Here is a 17,868-nt window from a genome sequence, read left to right on the forward strand (position 1 = left end):
TCGCACAACGAGGGTTCCGTATTAACCTGTTTTTTTTTCATATGTTTTAACTGTAAATGATTATTTTTTCAATATCTCCCTTATTCGTGCTATAAGACGTTGCTTCGTACCAAACTTCAAGTGTCTGTGTTCACGTAAAGTACCCTGTAGGTTTTGATTCCCTTGCGAATGTCGAAATTTGCGAAAATTTGCAGCATAAACGGCTGTATCTTTTGAATTCTTTGGCTTATAAGTTTGATTTTTTGACTGCTTCAAGGGACCGTAGACTTGAGTATTCAATATAAATTTCAGCTTTATACCTGAACGCGTTACTGAGAAAAAGCGTCTTGACAGAAAGACAGACCGGCAGACGGACATACAGACGGACGGATATCAAAGTGATCCTACAAGGATTCCGGTTTTTTCCTTTTGAGGTTCGGAACCCTAAAATCAACATTATTATTAATATAATTCACTGTAAGGAAACTGGAAAAACTTATTTATATTTATCTTTTCATCATAAATAGAACTAAAAAGTAACAAAAAACAACGTTACGTTATGTAAATAAATAATAATCAGTTCTATTAAGATTACCTACCTACCCTATTTTTTAGTTTCTAATGAATTAAATTTCTTTTTTGTTTATATTATTTAAAATTAACCACAAACTTATTGACTCTCATTCTCAAAGATACTAGTCTCATTCTTGGAATACCCATTTTAAAATGAAAAAATAGCATAAAAATTTGCCAATTTGAATGAAAATTTAAATTATCAACTTGTGGTCTTAGTAAAAAATTTACAATCTATTATAAATTACATATTTTAACAAACAATTCATTGCTACGTAATGAAAAACAATGTGGACGCAATATGTTCTATTGTTATGCACTATAGGTATAGTTTGCGCCCACCGTGGACGAAAAATGGAAGTTGTACAAATTCGGTGTAGTAATTCGCGTCCACCTTATTTTAGCTATTAATTGTAAAAGAAATAAGCTGATTTATAATCCATACTATTCCATGTTTTGTTAGCAAAGTAAAGAAACAGTTACATATTCAAAAATTCACATTTAACAATAAGATACTTACCGTCAAACGCGACGCTCAAAATCCCGCGCGTTTTAGCTCTCTCGTTTAATAGCCAAAATTAAATATTTTTTTAAATAGGATAGGTGGTGCGCAGGCATATTTTGAATAAGTGTGCATGTCTCTTATACATTGAGGTATTATCGGAAATTTTTCTTATTACAATTTTACATAAAGTATACTTATTTTCGTGAATTTTCTAAAAGATATCCGCAAAATGGACGCGAATAGGCAGGTGGACGCGAACAGGCGCAATGACCCTAGACAGGGTAAAGATAGTTTTCAGATTTGTTATGACTATCACACCCGTTATCACTACATAGTATAAAACAAAGTCGCTTACTCTGTCCCTATGTCCCTTTGTACCTATGCTTAAATCTTTAAAACTACGCAACGGATTTTGATGCGGTTTTTTTAATAGATAGAGTGATTCAAGAGGAAGGTTTTAGTATATAATTTATTAGGATTAGATAAAGCGGGCGAAGCCGCGGGCGGTAAGCTAGTAGACTTATATTATTGTAACTAGCTAGCTCTTAGCTTCGCTCGCGTAGTCAAAGGAAAATCCGTATAGTTTCTTCTCCCGTGCGATTTTCGGGATAAAAATATAATGTAGTTTCTCAGGATTTAAAAACTATATGCCATTAAAACATTGTGTAAGAAAGCTAAGAATACAAAACTTATTTAGTCCCTACCACAGAATAGTTAACAGTACCTACAGTCCCTACTTATGTGACCTTCTGTCGTTAGTTATTATAGGGTAGGTATGTATGTTATTATTATATCATCAATGGATTTGTTTTTCTTAGTTTTAAAACAAAATATTGCTTCCACACTAATGTGAAGATCTGCAGTTGTTTTTTAAGGTTTCCTATCAAATATTGCATAAAATAAAACACAAAATAAACTGGTACATCCATTTACTTCAACACCAAGAATATTTACAGATATATACAGTTTTTACAACACATTTACTTGATTTCATACACACAGTAACCTTGTATTATTTTAAGAAATGTTATTACAATTCGTAAATAATTTAATCAATCTTACAAACATTATTAAAATATACCTCGTCGTTCGTATGAATTACACAACACAGCAATATAAAATTTTCGCCTTATTTTCGTACGAAGGAAATTGCGTTACGGAAGGGATGAAGTACTAAGGTCATTGCTCAAATTGGGTGTAGTCATTCAGAGTACCTACCTAAGTAATTTAGAATAAATCCAAGAAAGCAGAAAATCATTTCAAATTCAGAAACAACAAAACAGATTAAAAATAAAGCTTTTTTTTTCGTTTATTGAAGTTGCAAATTTGAAATAAGTAGGAACTTTTTGGAAACCATAGAGTGCCATAGAAAACCTAAATGCTATGGCCTATGACCTATGACATCAATACACAGATAAACAAACAATAATAATTATTGCTTGAAGTAGAAAGTGTCACAACCGGGTATTAAGCGATATTTATTAAACTATAATAGACAAATACATTTCTAGTACACCAAATACTTAAATTTAGAAGATTTTTACATATTTACACAGGGTGTAAAACATCGTGGTTTTTTCTAAAGATTTGTGCAAATTCGATGTTTTAATTATCAAACAGAAAAATTATGTTACACATAATATTATCCAATACCTACATACATAGTTCTACATACATAGTTAGGTATATTATATAAGTTTTACATTATGATGTATCGATTAATTTATTTCGACAAAGAATCAATACATATATATATTTGTAAACGTAGGTAGGTAATATATAGTTTAACAGTATACTGTATACAATAACAGTACTATTATAAGTATAATAATTAATAACTGACTTTAATATTTAGTAGGTACGTCTTTATTTCGTCAGGTTTTTTTAATAACTCAGATTTATTAAATAAAACTAGAAATCAAACACTCTTAACTCTATTTACAATCGTAAACTAAATATTTCGGTACATTCATTCAGAAAAATCTATATCTTAATTAAGGGTTTTGAAGTGTGAATTTAATATCTGTAAGGCAATGGTGCTACACACAAAACACAACACTAATTATTACGTATAAAATATAGAACTAATGTTAGGTAGGTACATTAATAACTAATACCCGTACAGTATCTTTGCTTTAAAAACTTTTTCTAACACACCACAATCCTGACGTGTCTAATACTGAATACAATAAAATATAAACCGCTCCTGCAAAATCTTTACTTAAACATTGCATAGCCAATATGAGTAATTAAATGAAAAAATATCCATAAACAAAAGAATGGAAGAATAGTTAAACGAAAATAATATAACAACAAAACAGGACAGTCGAAGTTGAAATTATAAACAGTTATAAAAACTTAAGAACAACGTAGTATCTTCCTAAACGCCTTTCTGAACTCCGGGTTAAAGATAGTATAGATCACAGGATTGAGGAAGGAGTTGATGTAACCGAGCCAAGTGGTGAGGATGAACACGGTGACTCCTGGAGAACAGTTCAGCCCGAATTTGGTGCAGAGGGCATCCAGTACTGAGCAAGTGAAGAATGGCGCCCAGCAGAAGAGGAATACACCTGGGAAATGGAATTAATGTTAGTGAATAAGTCTATTATTAGGCTAAAAAACAAAAATTCTGTTCAACACCATAAGCATAAGTGTAATTTCATAAGAAACGAACTCAAAGGTATTTAATGATCTACGGTTGAACCGAGAGATTAATCTGATTTTAAATATTCTAGGGCTAATTAGGTACGTTTACATAAACTATATTTTAACTACTTTAAGGGCCGATTTTTCAATGCTTGGATAAAACTTATCCGTCCAATAAAGTATTACACGATTATATTAAAATGTCACGTAAACTATCAAATACGGGCAATTAGAATACGTTTTTAAAATGGTAGTTTTATACATTATTCGACGAATAAGTTTTATCCAAGCATTGAAAAATCGGCCCTAAGTGAATTTACAAAATACCTAAGCTTAGATTATGTCTACGTTAAAACGTTTTTTTACGCTTCGTCCATTCACATCTCGATGATTTAGCAATTTTAACCCCTTTACCGTCTATCCACGTTGTTTAATTAAAGCTATAATATTTTCTAAATTATTTTACACAAGAGCTTGTAACATCGATTTGTTGTAACAACCAACAAAATGATTAGTATGTGTTAAGTTACGAAGCGGATAGTTGTTCCGAAAAAGGTCTAAAGATCCAATTTCACTGTCCAGCCAAAGGGTCATGTTAATTTATTTTACACTTATTTTTCAAGTAATCCGATAGTGTGAAAGGGGTTTAAAGGTTGTTATCCATTTTATTGTTAATCTGGAAATAGTGAAGGGTTTGTTCGTGTTAAATGAGTTTCACGGGTATCCTGTATCTTTTCAAAAGTGGAAGAAGCTTAAATTAATATACCTATGTAATATTAAGAAACATTTCAGAAAACCGATAGAATGTAAATATTAAGTACTAGCTTACCGCCCGCGGCTTCGCCCGCTTTGTCTAAAACCTAATAAATTATACACTAAAACCTTCCTCTTGAATCACTCTATCTATTAAAAAAAACCACATCAAAATCCGTTGCGTAGTTTTAAAGATTTAAGCATACAAAGGGACATATCACATAGGGATTAGGGACATAGGGACAGAGAAAGCGACTTTGTTTTATACTATGTAGTGATAGTGAAGTAAGAAAGTATGTGCTGATTGCAAGTGAATCAGCGCTAATTTTCAGGATAAATTAACGTTCAATTATAAAATCAATTTTCATAGGTCGTCAACAGATCTAATAGCTAACCAAATGAATATTTCAAGCACGTATCTAAATACTACCACAGATAATATAGGCCGTCACTTTACCTCCCGTCACTTTAACTTGCGTTACTTTAACTCCCGCCACTTTAACTCGCGCCACTTTAACTCCCGTCACTTTAGCTCCCGTCACTTTAAGTTCCGTCACTTTAGCTCCCGTCACTTTAACTTCCGTCACTTTACCTCCTGCCACATTAGCTCCCGTCATTTTAACTTCCGTCACTTTACCTCCCGTCGCTTTTGTCATTCGTTGTTTTAAACTACATTTAAAGTTTCCCTTTATTATCTATAAGTATCTATTCCCTAAAACGAAATAATTTTGACCAACTTTCACTTTGACTTTACCTCCCGCCACTTTAAATCGCGTCACTTTACCGACAGTCACTTTAACTCCCGCCACTTTAACTCGCGCCACTTTAACTCCCGTCACTTTAGCTCCCGTCACTTTAGCTCCCGTCACTTTAACTTCCGTCACTTTAGCTTACGTCACTTTACCTCCCGCCACATTAGCTCCCGTCATTTTAACTTCCGTCACTTTACCTCCCGTCGCTTTTGTCATTCGTTGTTTTAAACTACATTTAAAGTTTCCCTTTATTATCTATAAGTATCTATTCCCTAAAACGAAATAATTTTGACCAACTTTCACTTTGACTTTACCTCCCGCCACTTTAAATCGCGTCACTTTACCGACAGTCACTTTAACTCACGTCACTTTACCTCCCGTCACTTTAACTCGCGTCACTTTACCTTCCGTCACTTTCACTAGCGTCACTTAACCTCCCGTTACTTTACCACCCGTCACTTTAAGTTCCGTCACTTTGACTTGCGTCACTTTACTTCTCGTCACTTTGGCTTCCGTCACTTTACCTCCCGCCATTAACATTAACTCCCGTCACTTTAACTCGCTTCACTTTAAGTTCCGTCACTTTGACTTGCGTCGCTTTACCCCTCGTCACTTTAGCTTCCGTCACTTTACCTCCCACCACATTAACTCCCGTCACTTTAACTTCCGTCACTTTACTTCCCGGCACTTTTGTCATTCGTTATTTTAAACTACATTTAAAATTTCCCCTAATTAATACTATACTACCATCAAAATCATCAACTCACCCAAAACAATGGCCAATGTCTGGGTTGCCTTCTTCTCCTTCTTAGCGAACGACTTGGCTCTCATCTTGCCGGCTCTATTCGCTCTGAATATCGTGAACCTGGCCGCTGATGCTGCTGACCTGAACCGTCTTCGCGGTGTGGTGATGAGCGAACTGTTGCTTAAACGACTGAGCTTTTTCCTGGATAAATTTTTGAACAGTTAATAAAGCATTTCGTTAGAAGAAGAAGTTGAAAATAGATTCTTTGTACGAGTTTTATATGCTATTGATGACAGATTTTGAAAATAATTATTTAAATAATTGTTCAAAGTGTTGTATTGTTTTTAAATAATTGGCATACATTTATTGAATAAAATTGCTATTATCTAAGGTTTTAGAAGTTATTTTCGACAACGAGCTTCATCACGTGGCAACTACACAGCAGAATATTTCACGATTTGCAATTTTAGTGAGGTAATGGAAACTTATTAAGTATTCATATTTCGAATATATCATTTATCATATTACGTGTTATAATACATGTAATTAAAAAGTTATACGTGTCATTGTATCATTGTGTTTTCACAAATGATAAACCGATAGCATTGTGGTAAAAAAGGCTCGATATTGTCATGCAAAATGCAAATATTCAACAATAGTATAATATTTTGCATAATAATTACATTCGAAACGCATTTGTTCTCTCGACTGTACAAAATTAACAAAGGCGGTTCAATTTTTATATGTACAATCGAGTGATGAATGTATATTTCGTTGTCCGATTTATTATTTTTATTATGTTTCATTGTAGTGATGTTAATAAAAAACAGAAGCAACCATTTACAAGTGACATCTTGTGAATACTAAATAAGTTAGGATGTATCTAAGTACAGATAAAGATGTCTAGACAGTTAGATCCTTTTGGGAGATGAGTCCTAAATTAAGCAAAGCTTCAAACTAATCTTTATCACAACAACGTTTTCGTATGCTGAGGGTCAAATGATAATACGTAAACTGAAGGACAACTTATCTTCTTCTAATTCAATGTTCATATAACAACGTAATTAAGCAATTAAAATATATTTATTACTAGATCAAGCATACAGTTCTCCTTAATACAAAAAGTTTGTGATTGTGTGTGAGTGATTCTATTGATACAGTAAATTAAGTATAATATAAGTCCAGACCAGTCTTAAGTACGTAAAAGCATCAGGCATAAAGGTATAAAAACAAAAAGCATTATAATTTTTCTTTATTAATGTGATAAATAAATATGTATTTCTCTCACGACTGTACACAATTAGGAGACATTATTCCATAAGTGGCCACCAGATGGCGGATCATTCTTCATATTCAAGGAAATGGTACTTTTTGCGTTGAAAGGAATTATGATTGCGTTGTGATTCGACCGCTTCATTGGCGGGAATTCGGGACGATTTTAATTTTAAATTTTCGTTCTAATGGCGCTTCGATTGCGCGGGAAAACTAATATGTAAAACCAAGTTAAATTAGTTACATTATTTTATAATAATTATTAATTACTAGCGGTCCACCCCGGCTTCGCCCGTGGTACATGTTTACGTTTTCTCTACATAAGATCCATCCTCGTACTTCAAGAAATATAATAAAAAAAGAATTATCGAAATCGGTTCAGCCGTTCTCGAGTTATGCGCTTACCAACACATTTTCCGATTCATTTTTATATATAAGATTAATTAATTAATTACTCCATTACGTCGATTTAAAGATTTTTCCTTAAAATGACTAGGTACCTAACATTACTTAAAAATAAAGACACACGGACATAATCGGAAACTGACTTTTCATGCAGCTGCACTTTGACACCAATAGAGCTGATTTTCAGTATTTTTGCTACAAATCTAATCAATAATTAATATTTTTTAATGTATCGCATTATGAATAAACATTAAGAAAAATAGATTGCACCTATATTTATTCTGCTTGCACCAATGGATTTCGTATATTTTTTTGAAGTGAAAATTTCTTTAGCGGCGTTGGGTATAATAAAATCTTAAACTCGCGTCAGGACACGTGGCCTGATCGAAAAAGCGTAAGACGGATTTTTCTTTTTTTTTAGCCCTTATATTCCATGCGTAAGACGGATACCATTCCAAAATATCAAACATGCTGAACGTTAATAATCAAGTTTTCACTTCTGCCGGCACTCCCGGAGTGCAACCCGTCTTTTTTTTTACAGTACAAAGCAAGCGGCAAGAGCAGAAAGCTTCTATAAATATAAAATGCTCACTTCAACTCCGGTTTCCTCTCCTCCCGTTTCCCAGGCGAGGGAGGGGGGGAGTGCTCTCTGTCCACGTCCATGTTGGAAGGCACGTATCCAGAGTCGTTATTGGTGTTCGGATCCACCATGGGGATCGGGGACGCTAGGTTCGCCATTATTCTGAAATTTAATTAATGGTGTGGTGCATAATTGAATAGAAATAGCGAATGTATAAAAATAATACATGTTTCAATTGTAAGCTCGGCTAAAGTCTTTTAATGAATAATTTGTGGAATCGGTTTGTAATTAACGGATAACTACTTTTTTTAATCAATTTGACTTGATTATAATTTTAATAAGTACTTACTGCTCCGCTTGGCTTTATAATAATAAAAACTTATAAAAACAGAAGTAACATAAAATTATTTAATAAGAAATCAGTTTAGCAGTTTTAAGCCTTTAAGTAACCGACACATACATGATCAGAATATGTAATCTTTCCTGTTTATAACATTACTAGATTTGCAAAGGAAAACCCGCATAGTTCCCGTTCCCGTGGGATTTCCGGGATAAAATCTATCCTATGTGTTAATCCAAGTTACCCTCTATATGTGTGCTAAATTTCATTGTAATCGGTTCAGAAGTTTTTACGTGAAAGAGTAACAAACATCCATACATCCATACAAACTTTCGCATTTATAATATTAGTAGGATTATTTTATTATAATAATGCGTCTTTCTGACTTACAGGCCTGTCTCCTCCACTACAGCAGCCAGCATGAACCTCGCCGATCTAGTGTGCGCCAAGTCATCTGGATATACTCCTATCTCTGATTTATCATAACTGCGAAATAATACATCATTATTTATAACTCAGGCCCCGGAATCACAGACACAATAGAAAATCTATTGTGTCGTGGACCGATCGGGCCGCTTGGGGCTCAATGGGTTAATAAATATCATTATATTTTCTCACGTAAATCATGAGAAAACCTCCTTTCAAGTTAAATTTGAGAAGTTCAAGTTTAGAGAATTAAATTTTCTCGTAGCATCTGTAACAAGCTTTTCCAGAGAAGAACTAACACAAAAAATGCGAAATCGTTTCAACCAGTAAATTCAAATTTCAAATTCAAATATTTTATTCCATGAACATGGCTACAATTCTGATGTTATAGAAAAACAACAATTTGAGCTTGATGAAAATTCATACAAATACATTTCTCTTAAAATTAAGTGTAACTGTGATCACCTATTTATTATAATATTATGTTCTAGTCTAACTCTCAAATATTTGATTTAAAATTTTATATAAAAGTGGGTTTTCCCGCAGCTTCGTTCGCGTAGTTAACTACGCGAACGAAGCTGCGGGCGAAAAGCTAGTACGTTACATAAATACAATACTCACTTGTCATCGTCATCATCATTGCTCCCAGAGGCTGTGTTCGTGGGTCTGTCCTCCAACGTCACATCGTACCGGTGCGTCTGCGCAACATTCTCTATGATCACCGCCGTTGGTCCCGAAGATATGGCAGAACTTATGGTGGATGATGTCTTGGCTGTGCGCTGCTTTTTCGCGCGCTGCCGGATCGCCTGGAATGTTCGAGGTGTTTTGAAAAGTTCGTTATTTTTGTCTTAGAAATTAAAAAAGAGGTAACTGCAAAATCGTCTAGTGGGATGAGGGATCTTAGGCTATTATAGGAATGTGACAAATCTAGGAAAAAGTAACACCTTTTAATCAACAGTTCTGCACTCAATTTCGCGCAGTTGTGTGTGCTCTACGCGCTATATAAAAATGCTTTTTTTTCAAATATTTCGTTGTATTGTATTCTGTATTACGTATTTCTGGTAAAATTCCTTTAATATTCAGATCATTAAATGGTTAAGTGCGACCAAAACTTTTCGAAGTTTCATTAAATATTCAGTCTCGTGATAAACAAACCGCGGGAGGTTAAAATAAGCCTGAATTGACTAGACATAAGAAATATAGCGTCTATTAAGCTCATATTCCAAATAAAACGAACACGGAGATATAATAATATTTCAATTTATTGCTCACGAAATGAAAATGTCGTGACAAACGGGCATAGTTCCCAAGTCCAATTTATGGATAATTAAAATGTAATATTAACTTTATTGGACGACGCGATTGGCGCAGTGGTAAAGTCTCTGCCTACTGAGCCGACGGTCCCGGGTTCGATCCCCGGTCAGGGCAAATATTTGTGTGATGAACTCAATTATTTGTTCTTGGGTCTGGGTGTTATTATCTATATATGTATTTATTAAATATTATGTTTATCGTCGCCTAGTACCCACAACACAAGCCTTAATTGAGCTAACTGTGGGACTAGGTCGATTTGTGTAATAATGTCCTATAATATTTATTTATTTATTGCAGTTAATTTAGTTTTATACTGGTAACTTATTTAGATCTCTTTCGTACAAGCTGCCTTTTGCTAAACCACAATTACTTTGCAAAATAAATAAATATGCTACTACAATAACGATAAGATTAGGTATATCTAGGAAAGTGTACATATTACTAGATACATAATCATGTATATCACTGAATTATTTCGTACTAGCTTACCGCCCGTGGCTTCGCCCGCTTTGTCTAAAACCTAATACATACTTATATATACTAAAAACTTCCTCTTGAATCACTCTATCTATTAAAAAAAACCGGATCAAAATCCGTTGCGTAGTTTTAAAGATTTATGCATATAAAGGGACATAGGGACAGAGAAAGCGACTTTGTTTTATACTATGTAGTGATGATGTATGATTTACTAAAGCAAGTATATACGATAGAACTGTAATTATAACCCTTATTCTACCTGAGCTAATTATTAAATCATAAGTAAAGATTTCGTCCTAAACCCTTATGTTTTAGAGGTCCTGGGTCTGTACTGAATTATGTATGTAAGGTTTGTAATTCTGAATAATTAATGGTAAGTTTCCATAGTGTGAATTTCAATGTGAGTGCTTGTAATGTTAAGGTAATATAAATTACACATTTGGTATAGGTATTGTATTAAAATTAGCGTTATTTGAATATGAAGTTTAGTTATATAATGTACGACAAATGGGCTATCTAACACCGAAAGAATTTTTCAAATCGGACCAGTAGTTCCTGAGATTCGTGCGTTCAAGCAAACAAACTCCTCAGCTTTATAATATTAGTATAGATGAATAAGTGTTTTAATTACATTATTAAGTAATTATTAGAAATTAAAGTATCCCATTATGGCACACAATATCATAATTATTATTTATGATTATGATTGCCCGTGAATTTATGCTATTGGCCTTATTGCTTGTTTCAATGTTTCACCATTAGGTATCTGCTCGCAAAAGTCAAATAAAAATCAGTTCAGTAATTTCAAATATTGCCCAAAGAAAAAATTGTGCTGTATAGTGACAAACAGACATTTCAATATATTAATATTATCAATACTATGAAATTGTGGTGATTTAGATTTTCTTGTCTTAATCGTTTATTATTGTCGTTTTATTTACTTTTTAACTGGTCTTTCCCCGGACGCTATTTACTTTACCCTAATAGTTTTTCGGTTTCAATTAAGTTTGTCAAGCAATCGAATCGTTTTGATCTATTTGTTTAGAAAAGCTCAGCCCCCCCTAGCCAAGTGGCTTTAGATTGACGTAAGCTGTAGATAAACGTATCTACAGCTTACGTCAATCTCATACATTCGTAGTCTATTCTATTGAACGTTACGCTAACAGAAATCCACTTGGCTAGGGGGGCTGATGAGATATACAGTAAATAAAGAAATAATATAAATGTTAACTCCTACTTTAATTTTTATTTTACGGTCCAGCAAGCAATTTATTAATTAACATTTAAAATTTTCCCTCAAACTTCTGTTGTGTTCACGAAATTAATTAAATTAAATTCACAACGTTATAAAATACGAACGAAACATATTTTTTTTTCTATAAAATGTAACCTACACACTTAAGTTCACAATTTATAATTTCATATTAATAATTCACTTTATTTCTTACTAAACGGACGAAGTAGCTTTTTGAGTATATTAAAGCAGAAAAACACCTTTTCCGTGTATATAGGTATGAAAATTACATCAATAAATGCAAGGAAAATATTCAAAGAGTCCAAATTAAGAAAATTGAGACTCTTTACATTGAAAATGGGACGAATTCCGGATCAGGCATACTTCCAATAATATATTATTTTGGCGGAACGGAAAAAACGCACAAGGAATATAAATCGATCCCTTATACATGGTGTTCTAATTTTCAGTGTTTTGTTTAAATACTTTTCTATGTGGTCAAATGCGTTTATAGGAATATCAAATATAGTCTTGAAAACTACGTGTTTGGACCATCTTCTAATAATATAGTTTGAATATATCTATCGAAAAGCTATCAATACTTTTTATATTAAAAAAAACGACGTGTGGCACTCGGGGACTGCCGCGGTAAAGCTATTGCATGCTATGCCTTCAAGCCACACCTCCGCCCGTCGGATTGTGGCTATGCAATAGCTTAAAACCATATATTGGTTTTATTTTTTTACATTATACCCATGTAAAAAAATAAAACCGGAAAAATAAAAACATTACATTGGAATGTCTAAACGTCCAATTTATTTAACTTGGGTACATATTTCGTCATAACAATAGCACAAATCACAGCTATGTTCCTGGAAAAATACTCTGTATTGGAAATAAAAGTTTGAAATTGGCAAAACACGATCACAAACAGCTCTACAGCTATTCGCAAATCGAAATACACCTCCCACAAGTAAGAACTATGCTACACGTGTAAAATCAACGTCCAATATAAGAAACTTCGATCCTTTGAGATCGTAAATCTAAAACCACGAGTGCAAGCAGCAGTCTGAAGTAATAACGCCAAAATAGGCGGCAGAATTTCAAATTCTAGAATATTAGGTATTCCCTTTACCGTCAACGTTTTCCCTTGTCACCGAAAAATTGGCTTTGTTATTTTTAGAACACCCTGTGTAGCAGAAAGTGGGTCATACAGCAAAGGAACGGGAAGAATTACGGAAGTGCACATGACAAGCACAAATCATTGAAACACTCCTCAAAGGGCTTATTGCCATCTTATTGTGCGAGGGCCTCATATTATCTGCTATTCTCTGCGAGCTGATAACTAGGGCTGGCAGTATTATAATTTTTAAACCCTAGATACAATTTTACAATTGAAGTAAATATATCGCTAAAACTAGACATCTATTACTGTACATAAATTCTTACCATTTACAACAATATATCAATCAAACACTAGAAAATACTAATAATACTTATATTACATACAAAATAATGTATTAATGTAGGACTGCAATTACTGTCGAGTAGTAAGCATCTATAAATCGAAATAAGAGGATAAGTTCTAGACCTTTTCTCCATTTATATTATACATACTCATTTTCATAAAACTTCTTATTCATTTTATTAGCAGGAAGTAGAATAATAAGTTAACAGGGTTGCCACTAGGATACGATTTCATTACAAGTAACTTTTCACAGCCCTGGCAATAAATGGCCGGAAAGTATCAAAGTTTGACAATTCTAACTTCCTTTGTATTAACATGAATGATTCTTTGACAACTCTTGTAACAGAATAAACAACATAAAAACAGTATTAATATAATCCAAAATCCTAATAATATTATAAATGCGAAAGTTTGTGAGGATGTGTGTGTGTGTATGTTTGTTACTCTTTCACGCCAATACTACTGAACCAATTACAATGTAATTTAGCACACATATATAGGGTAACTTGGATTAACACATAGGATAGGTTTCAACCTGGAAATCCCACGGGAACGGGAACTATGCGGGTTTTTCTTTCAAAAGGCGGGCGAAGCCGCAGGCGGAAAGCTAGTGGTATATAATATCTAAACCATACAATACATTTCTATAATAATTGACAATGAAGCTTTATATCTTGGCCATGAAAAGGTTTATTTTTTAATAAAGAAGAAAATATAATACATTAAAATATGGAAATAATTCTATGCTAAACATACGAATACGTTTTCTTTAGAAATCGAAAATAGATATTACTTAATAATTTTAGCTTAGAAATTTCATTTCAAAGCTCTTCTTTTTGAAAGCTTTTTCTGTTTTCAGTCAAACGTACTGTAGATAATATGTATTAAGGAAGGATAATTTGTACGTACGTTAAATTTAAGAGAAAAATTCTGATAAGTGGTAAAAGTACTTTTATAAAAACATCGACACCTGCCTTTACTTCTAAGAGAACAGAATATGTTCGAGAATATAGTTTATATTGAATTTGAACTTGTTCCTATGATAAACCTCGCCATATATAATATTCAGTTTTGTTCATCCAGCGATGGATGCAGCTTTACTAACTTTCCGCCTGCGGTTTCGCCCGCATTTAAAAAAAACAACCAAATGGTTCCCGTTCCCGTGGGATTTCCGGGATAAAAACTATCCTATGTTTCAATCCAAGTTACCCTCAATATGTGTGCTAAACTTCATTGTAATCAATTCAGTAGTATTTGCGTGATAGAGTAACAAACATACATACACATAAACATACAACCATCTTCACAAACTTTCGCATTTATTATATAGTAGGATACGATACCTAGGACCTTTTTAACATCTTTATTCTTTGTAATAACAATCCATTCGCGAAGCTTTAAAAACACATATTTTTAATATATATAAATCTCGTGTCACAATGTTTGTCCTCAATGGACTCCTAAACCACTAAACCGATTATAATAAAATTCGCACACCATGTGCAGTTCGATCCAACTTGAGAGATAGGATAGTTTAAATCTCAAATCTTAGAGAAAGCGGGCGAAGCCGCGGGCGGTAAGCTAAGTAGTTTTCTATAATATTTTGTACTTTACAATGAACTCGGAAGAGCGAAACTTCATAATATCAGTTCAACAAACTTAATAAAATGTTATTAAATCGCCAAGTAATATGACAGTGTTGTGAAAATTATGAACATAAAATCTGGTAATAAAATTTTATATGAACAGCCGTAAAAGTATATCGTTAGACGATAACTTATTCTTATGTGAATAGTTATTTTGGAAGTTTCGCAGAGATTGCTTCGAATCTGGATACGTTAAAAGGATTGCAAACAACTTAGTAGAAATATATATGATTAGGTAGTATATTGTATTAGGTAACAACTATCAATTAAAACAAAATATTTTATTTTAACCAATTTTTTTGCATCTACTGCAGTTACCCGATGCAGAATTATGTAGCGCTGGCAGCTTGTACCTAAGTAAAAATCTGCTATCACTAAATTGACAAAAAAACATTAACTGAACAATGGACATACCTTAAAAATCCTATAATACAGGAACATCATGATGATACACGGTATATAGAAGGATCCGAGTGAGGAGAAGATGACATAGTCTGTGCTATTAAACAGGCATTGGTGTGGACTGCGGTCTGGCGTGTTGTTCAGCCCCAGGACCACGGGGGAGCCTATCGCAGCGGAGACCAGCCAGGCCACTCCGATCATGACCCAGACGCGAAGGTTGCTTTTGTGTTTCGCGTACTTTATTGGCTGTGTGACGGCTATGTACCTGCAAAAGAAAAAGTATAATATAATAGCGGTCCGCCCCGGCTTCGCCCGTGGTACATATTTCGCAATAATAGGTAGCCTATGTTCTTTCTCAGGGTCTAAAGATTATCTGTGCCAAATTTCATCAAAATCGGTCCAGTAGTTTATGCGTGAAAACCGCGTGAATACATACATACAAAACTTTCCTCTTTATAATATTAGTATAGAAAAAGAGCGTGTGTGCCGAGTTCACGTGTCAGAAGTGAAACTTCTTTGGCAACATTCAAAGATACCGAAATCGTCGCCTTACTCCATGACCCGAGGGTATTGCCATGACGCAACCAAGAAATTTTACTCTCAACGCGCTTAAAGAAGTTTAACTTCAAAAAAACTTTGGATCTATCAAAATTGAAAGAGAAGAAGAAATTCGATTGCGGCGAGTTGCAAATTTTATTCGTCAGCATCGAATTCATTCTACTATGAGACTATGAGATATTACGGCGAGATGGCGAGGGTATAGACTATAGAGACTTCAATCGTGATCAATTTAATTAATTTAATTTTCCTTTATTTTTTTTTCTAATTCTAAAAGGGTTCTTTTGAAAGAAGCCTGTGCGATGGGTAAAATTAATCTCTTATTATATGAAATCGTGACGTAAAAAAATGATGTCTGCTTACTATAATTAGACATTCGTTTTGATTGAAGCTGTAAATAATACAAGAAGAATGTATTTGTTGTTCAATGAAAGCTCAGAGGCAAGGCTAGATAACAATTTCCTAGTAACTGGTAAAGAGAAAATACTTATATAATACATATCATCGTGATAGGAGGATGGCGGAACGACGACTTTCTACGCATTTAATAAAGATGATATATTTGAAGAACTAAAACCGAGATTTTCATACGGTTTTCTCCATGAAACAAAGGTTAGGCATATGATGTAAATTATTTTATGCAAATTTGGAAAATTTATGTTGCTGTTCCAAGATTAATCGTGCTCCATGAAGGCTTTGTAACCGTCTCTTGTGGATATGGCCATAATGTTTATGAAGTCACCCTCGTAAATAGTTCATAATTTATTATTATGAAGAGACAAAATACGCAAAATATTTTAAACGCTCCTTCCGTGCCACTAGATTTTATAGAACAAAGCAATGAGGCAATTAGTAAAAAAGATTAAATAATGTGAAAAAAATGTAGATCCAATCCCAGATACAAGGTATTCGTTTTTACTATAAAATTCTTTGTTATATTTGAGTTTAGTGTTGGTAAATTCTTGATGGTAAAAATTCATGAAATGTATAATTTCCAAATCAATAACAAGACAGTTGCTAGCACAGAATGAATTTGTATTCTAATTTATTTTGCTTGTTTTATAATTGAAATTGATATTTTTGGTTTTATGGCATTCAAATGCTTTAAAAATATAAATTTATAATGAATAGAAAAAATTCGATCACGAGGCGGGACTCGAACCCGCATCCTTTCGCGCCATTCCGGGCGCTATTCATGTTTTATAATATGTATTAGATATAATATCTGTTTCATCCTTCATTAACAAAAGTATATAAATGTCCAATAACTTTACCTTAAAAGGGCTTTAAAATCACTGGACCGTATTTCATTAAGTTTATTCAATTATCAAGATAAATACCGAGAGGTTAGCGAAGAATTTAATTACACGCAATTAAGAAAAATGTTGTCTTCGTGAAACGTTGCAATTTATAAGAACAATTAGGAAATAGATCGTCTAATGATACTGGAAAGCCTAATAGAATTATCTAGAAACGTTCAACGTATTTTTCGTTGTTATTTTCATTTAAATTAAGTTTTGTAGCTGACAAAGCAAACGTTATACCTACCAGTTACTGATTGGGAATTATACGTTTTACTATATTACCTACGTTTTTTTAAAGTGAAACTTTTATTACATCGTCTCAAACTTTTTGGTCTGTGTAGCGCATGTCGCGTGTATCGCGGCTGCCGAGTAGGTATACCTACTCGGCACGCGACATGCGCTACACAAAGCAGTGTTCGGAACCGTTCCAACAGTTTCACTTTTACCGTGGTTTCATAAAACCACACAACATTTTTTTTTTATAACTAG

General features: G+C 33.5%; 1 protein-coding gene across 1 annotated transcript in view; it reads right to left on the minus strand.

Annotated features, from left to right (window-relative positions):
• Positions 1-3,383: 3,383 nt before the first annotated feature.
• Positions 3,384-17,868, minus strand: part of LOC123697338 (dopamine D2-like receptor) — a 38,772-nt gene continuing 24,287 nt past the window's right edge. Inside the window, exons 3-8 of the mRNA XM_045643813.1 lie at positions 15,530-15,782; positions 9,598-9,782; positions 8,941-9,036; positions 8,223-8,372; positions 5,976-6,154; positions 3,384-3,627 (exon numbers count right to left, since the gene is read on the minus strand). Of these exons, the coding sequence (XP_045499769.1) occupies positions 3,416-3,627; positions 5,976-6,154; positions 8,223-8,372; positions 8,941-9,036; positions 9,598-9,782; positions 15,530-15,782 (1,075 nt within the window). The 3' untranslated portion in view covers positions 3,384-3,415. The remainder of the gene's footprint in view (positions 3,628-5,975; positions 6,155-8,222; positions 8,373-8,940; positions 9,037-9,597; positions 9,783-15,529; positions 15,783-17,868) is intronic.

This window comes from Colias croceus, chromosome 14 (genome assembly GCF_905220415.1).
Source record: "Colias croceus chromosome 14, ilColCroc2.1".
Lineage (NCBI taxonomy): Eukaryota > Metazoa > Arthropoda > Insecta > Lepidoptera > Pieridae > Colias > Colias croceus.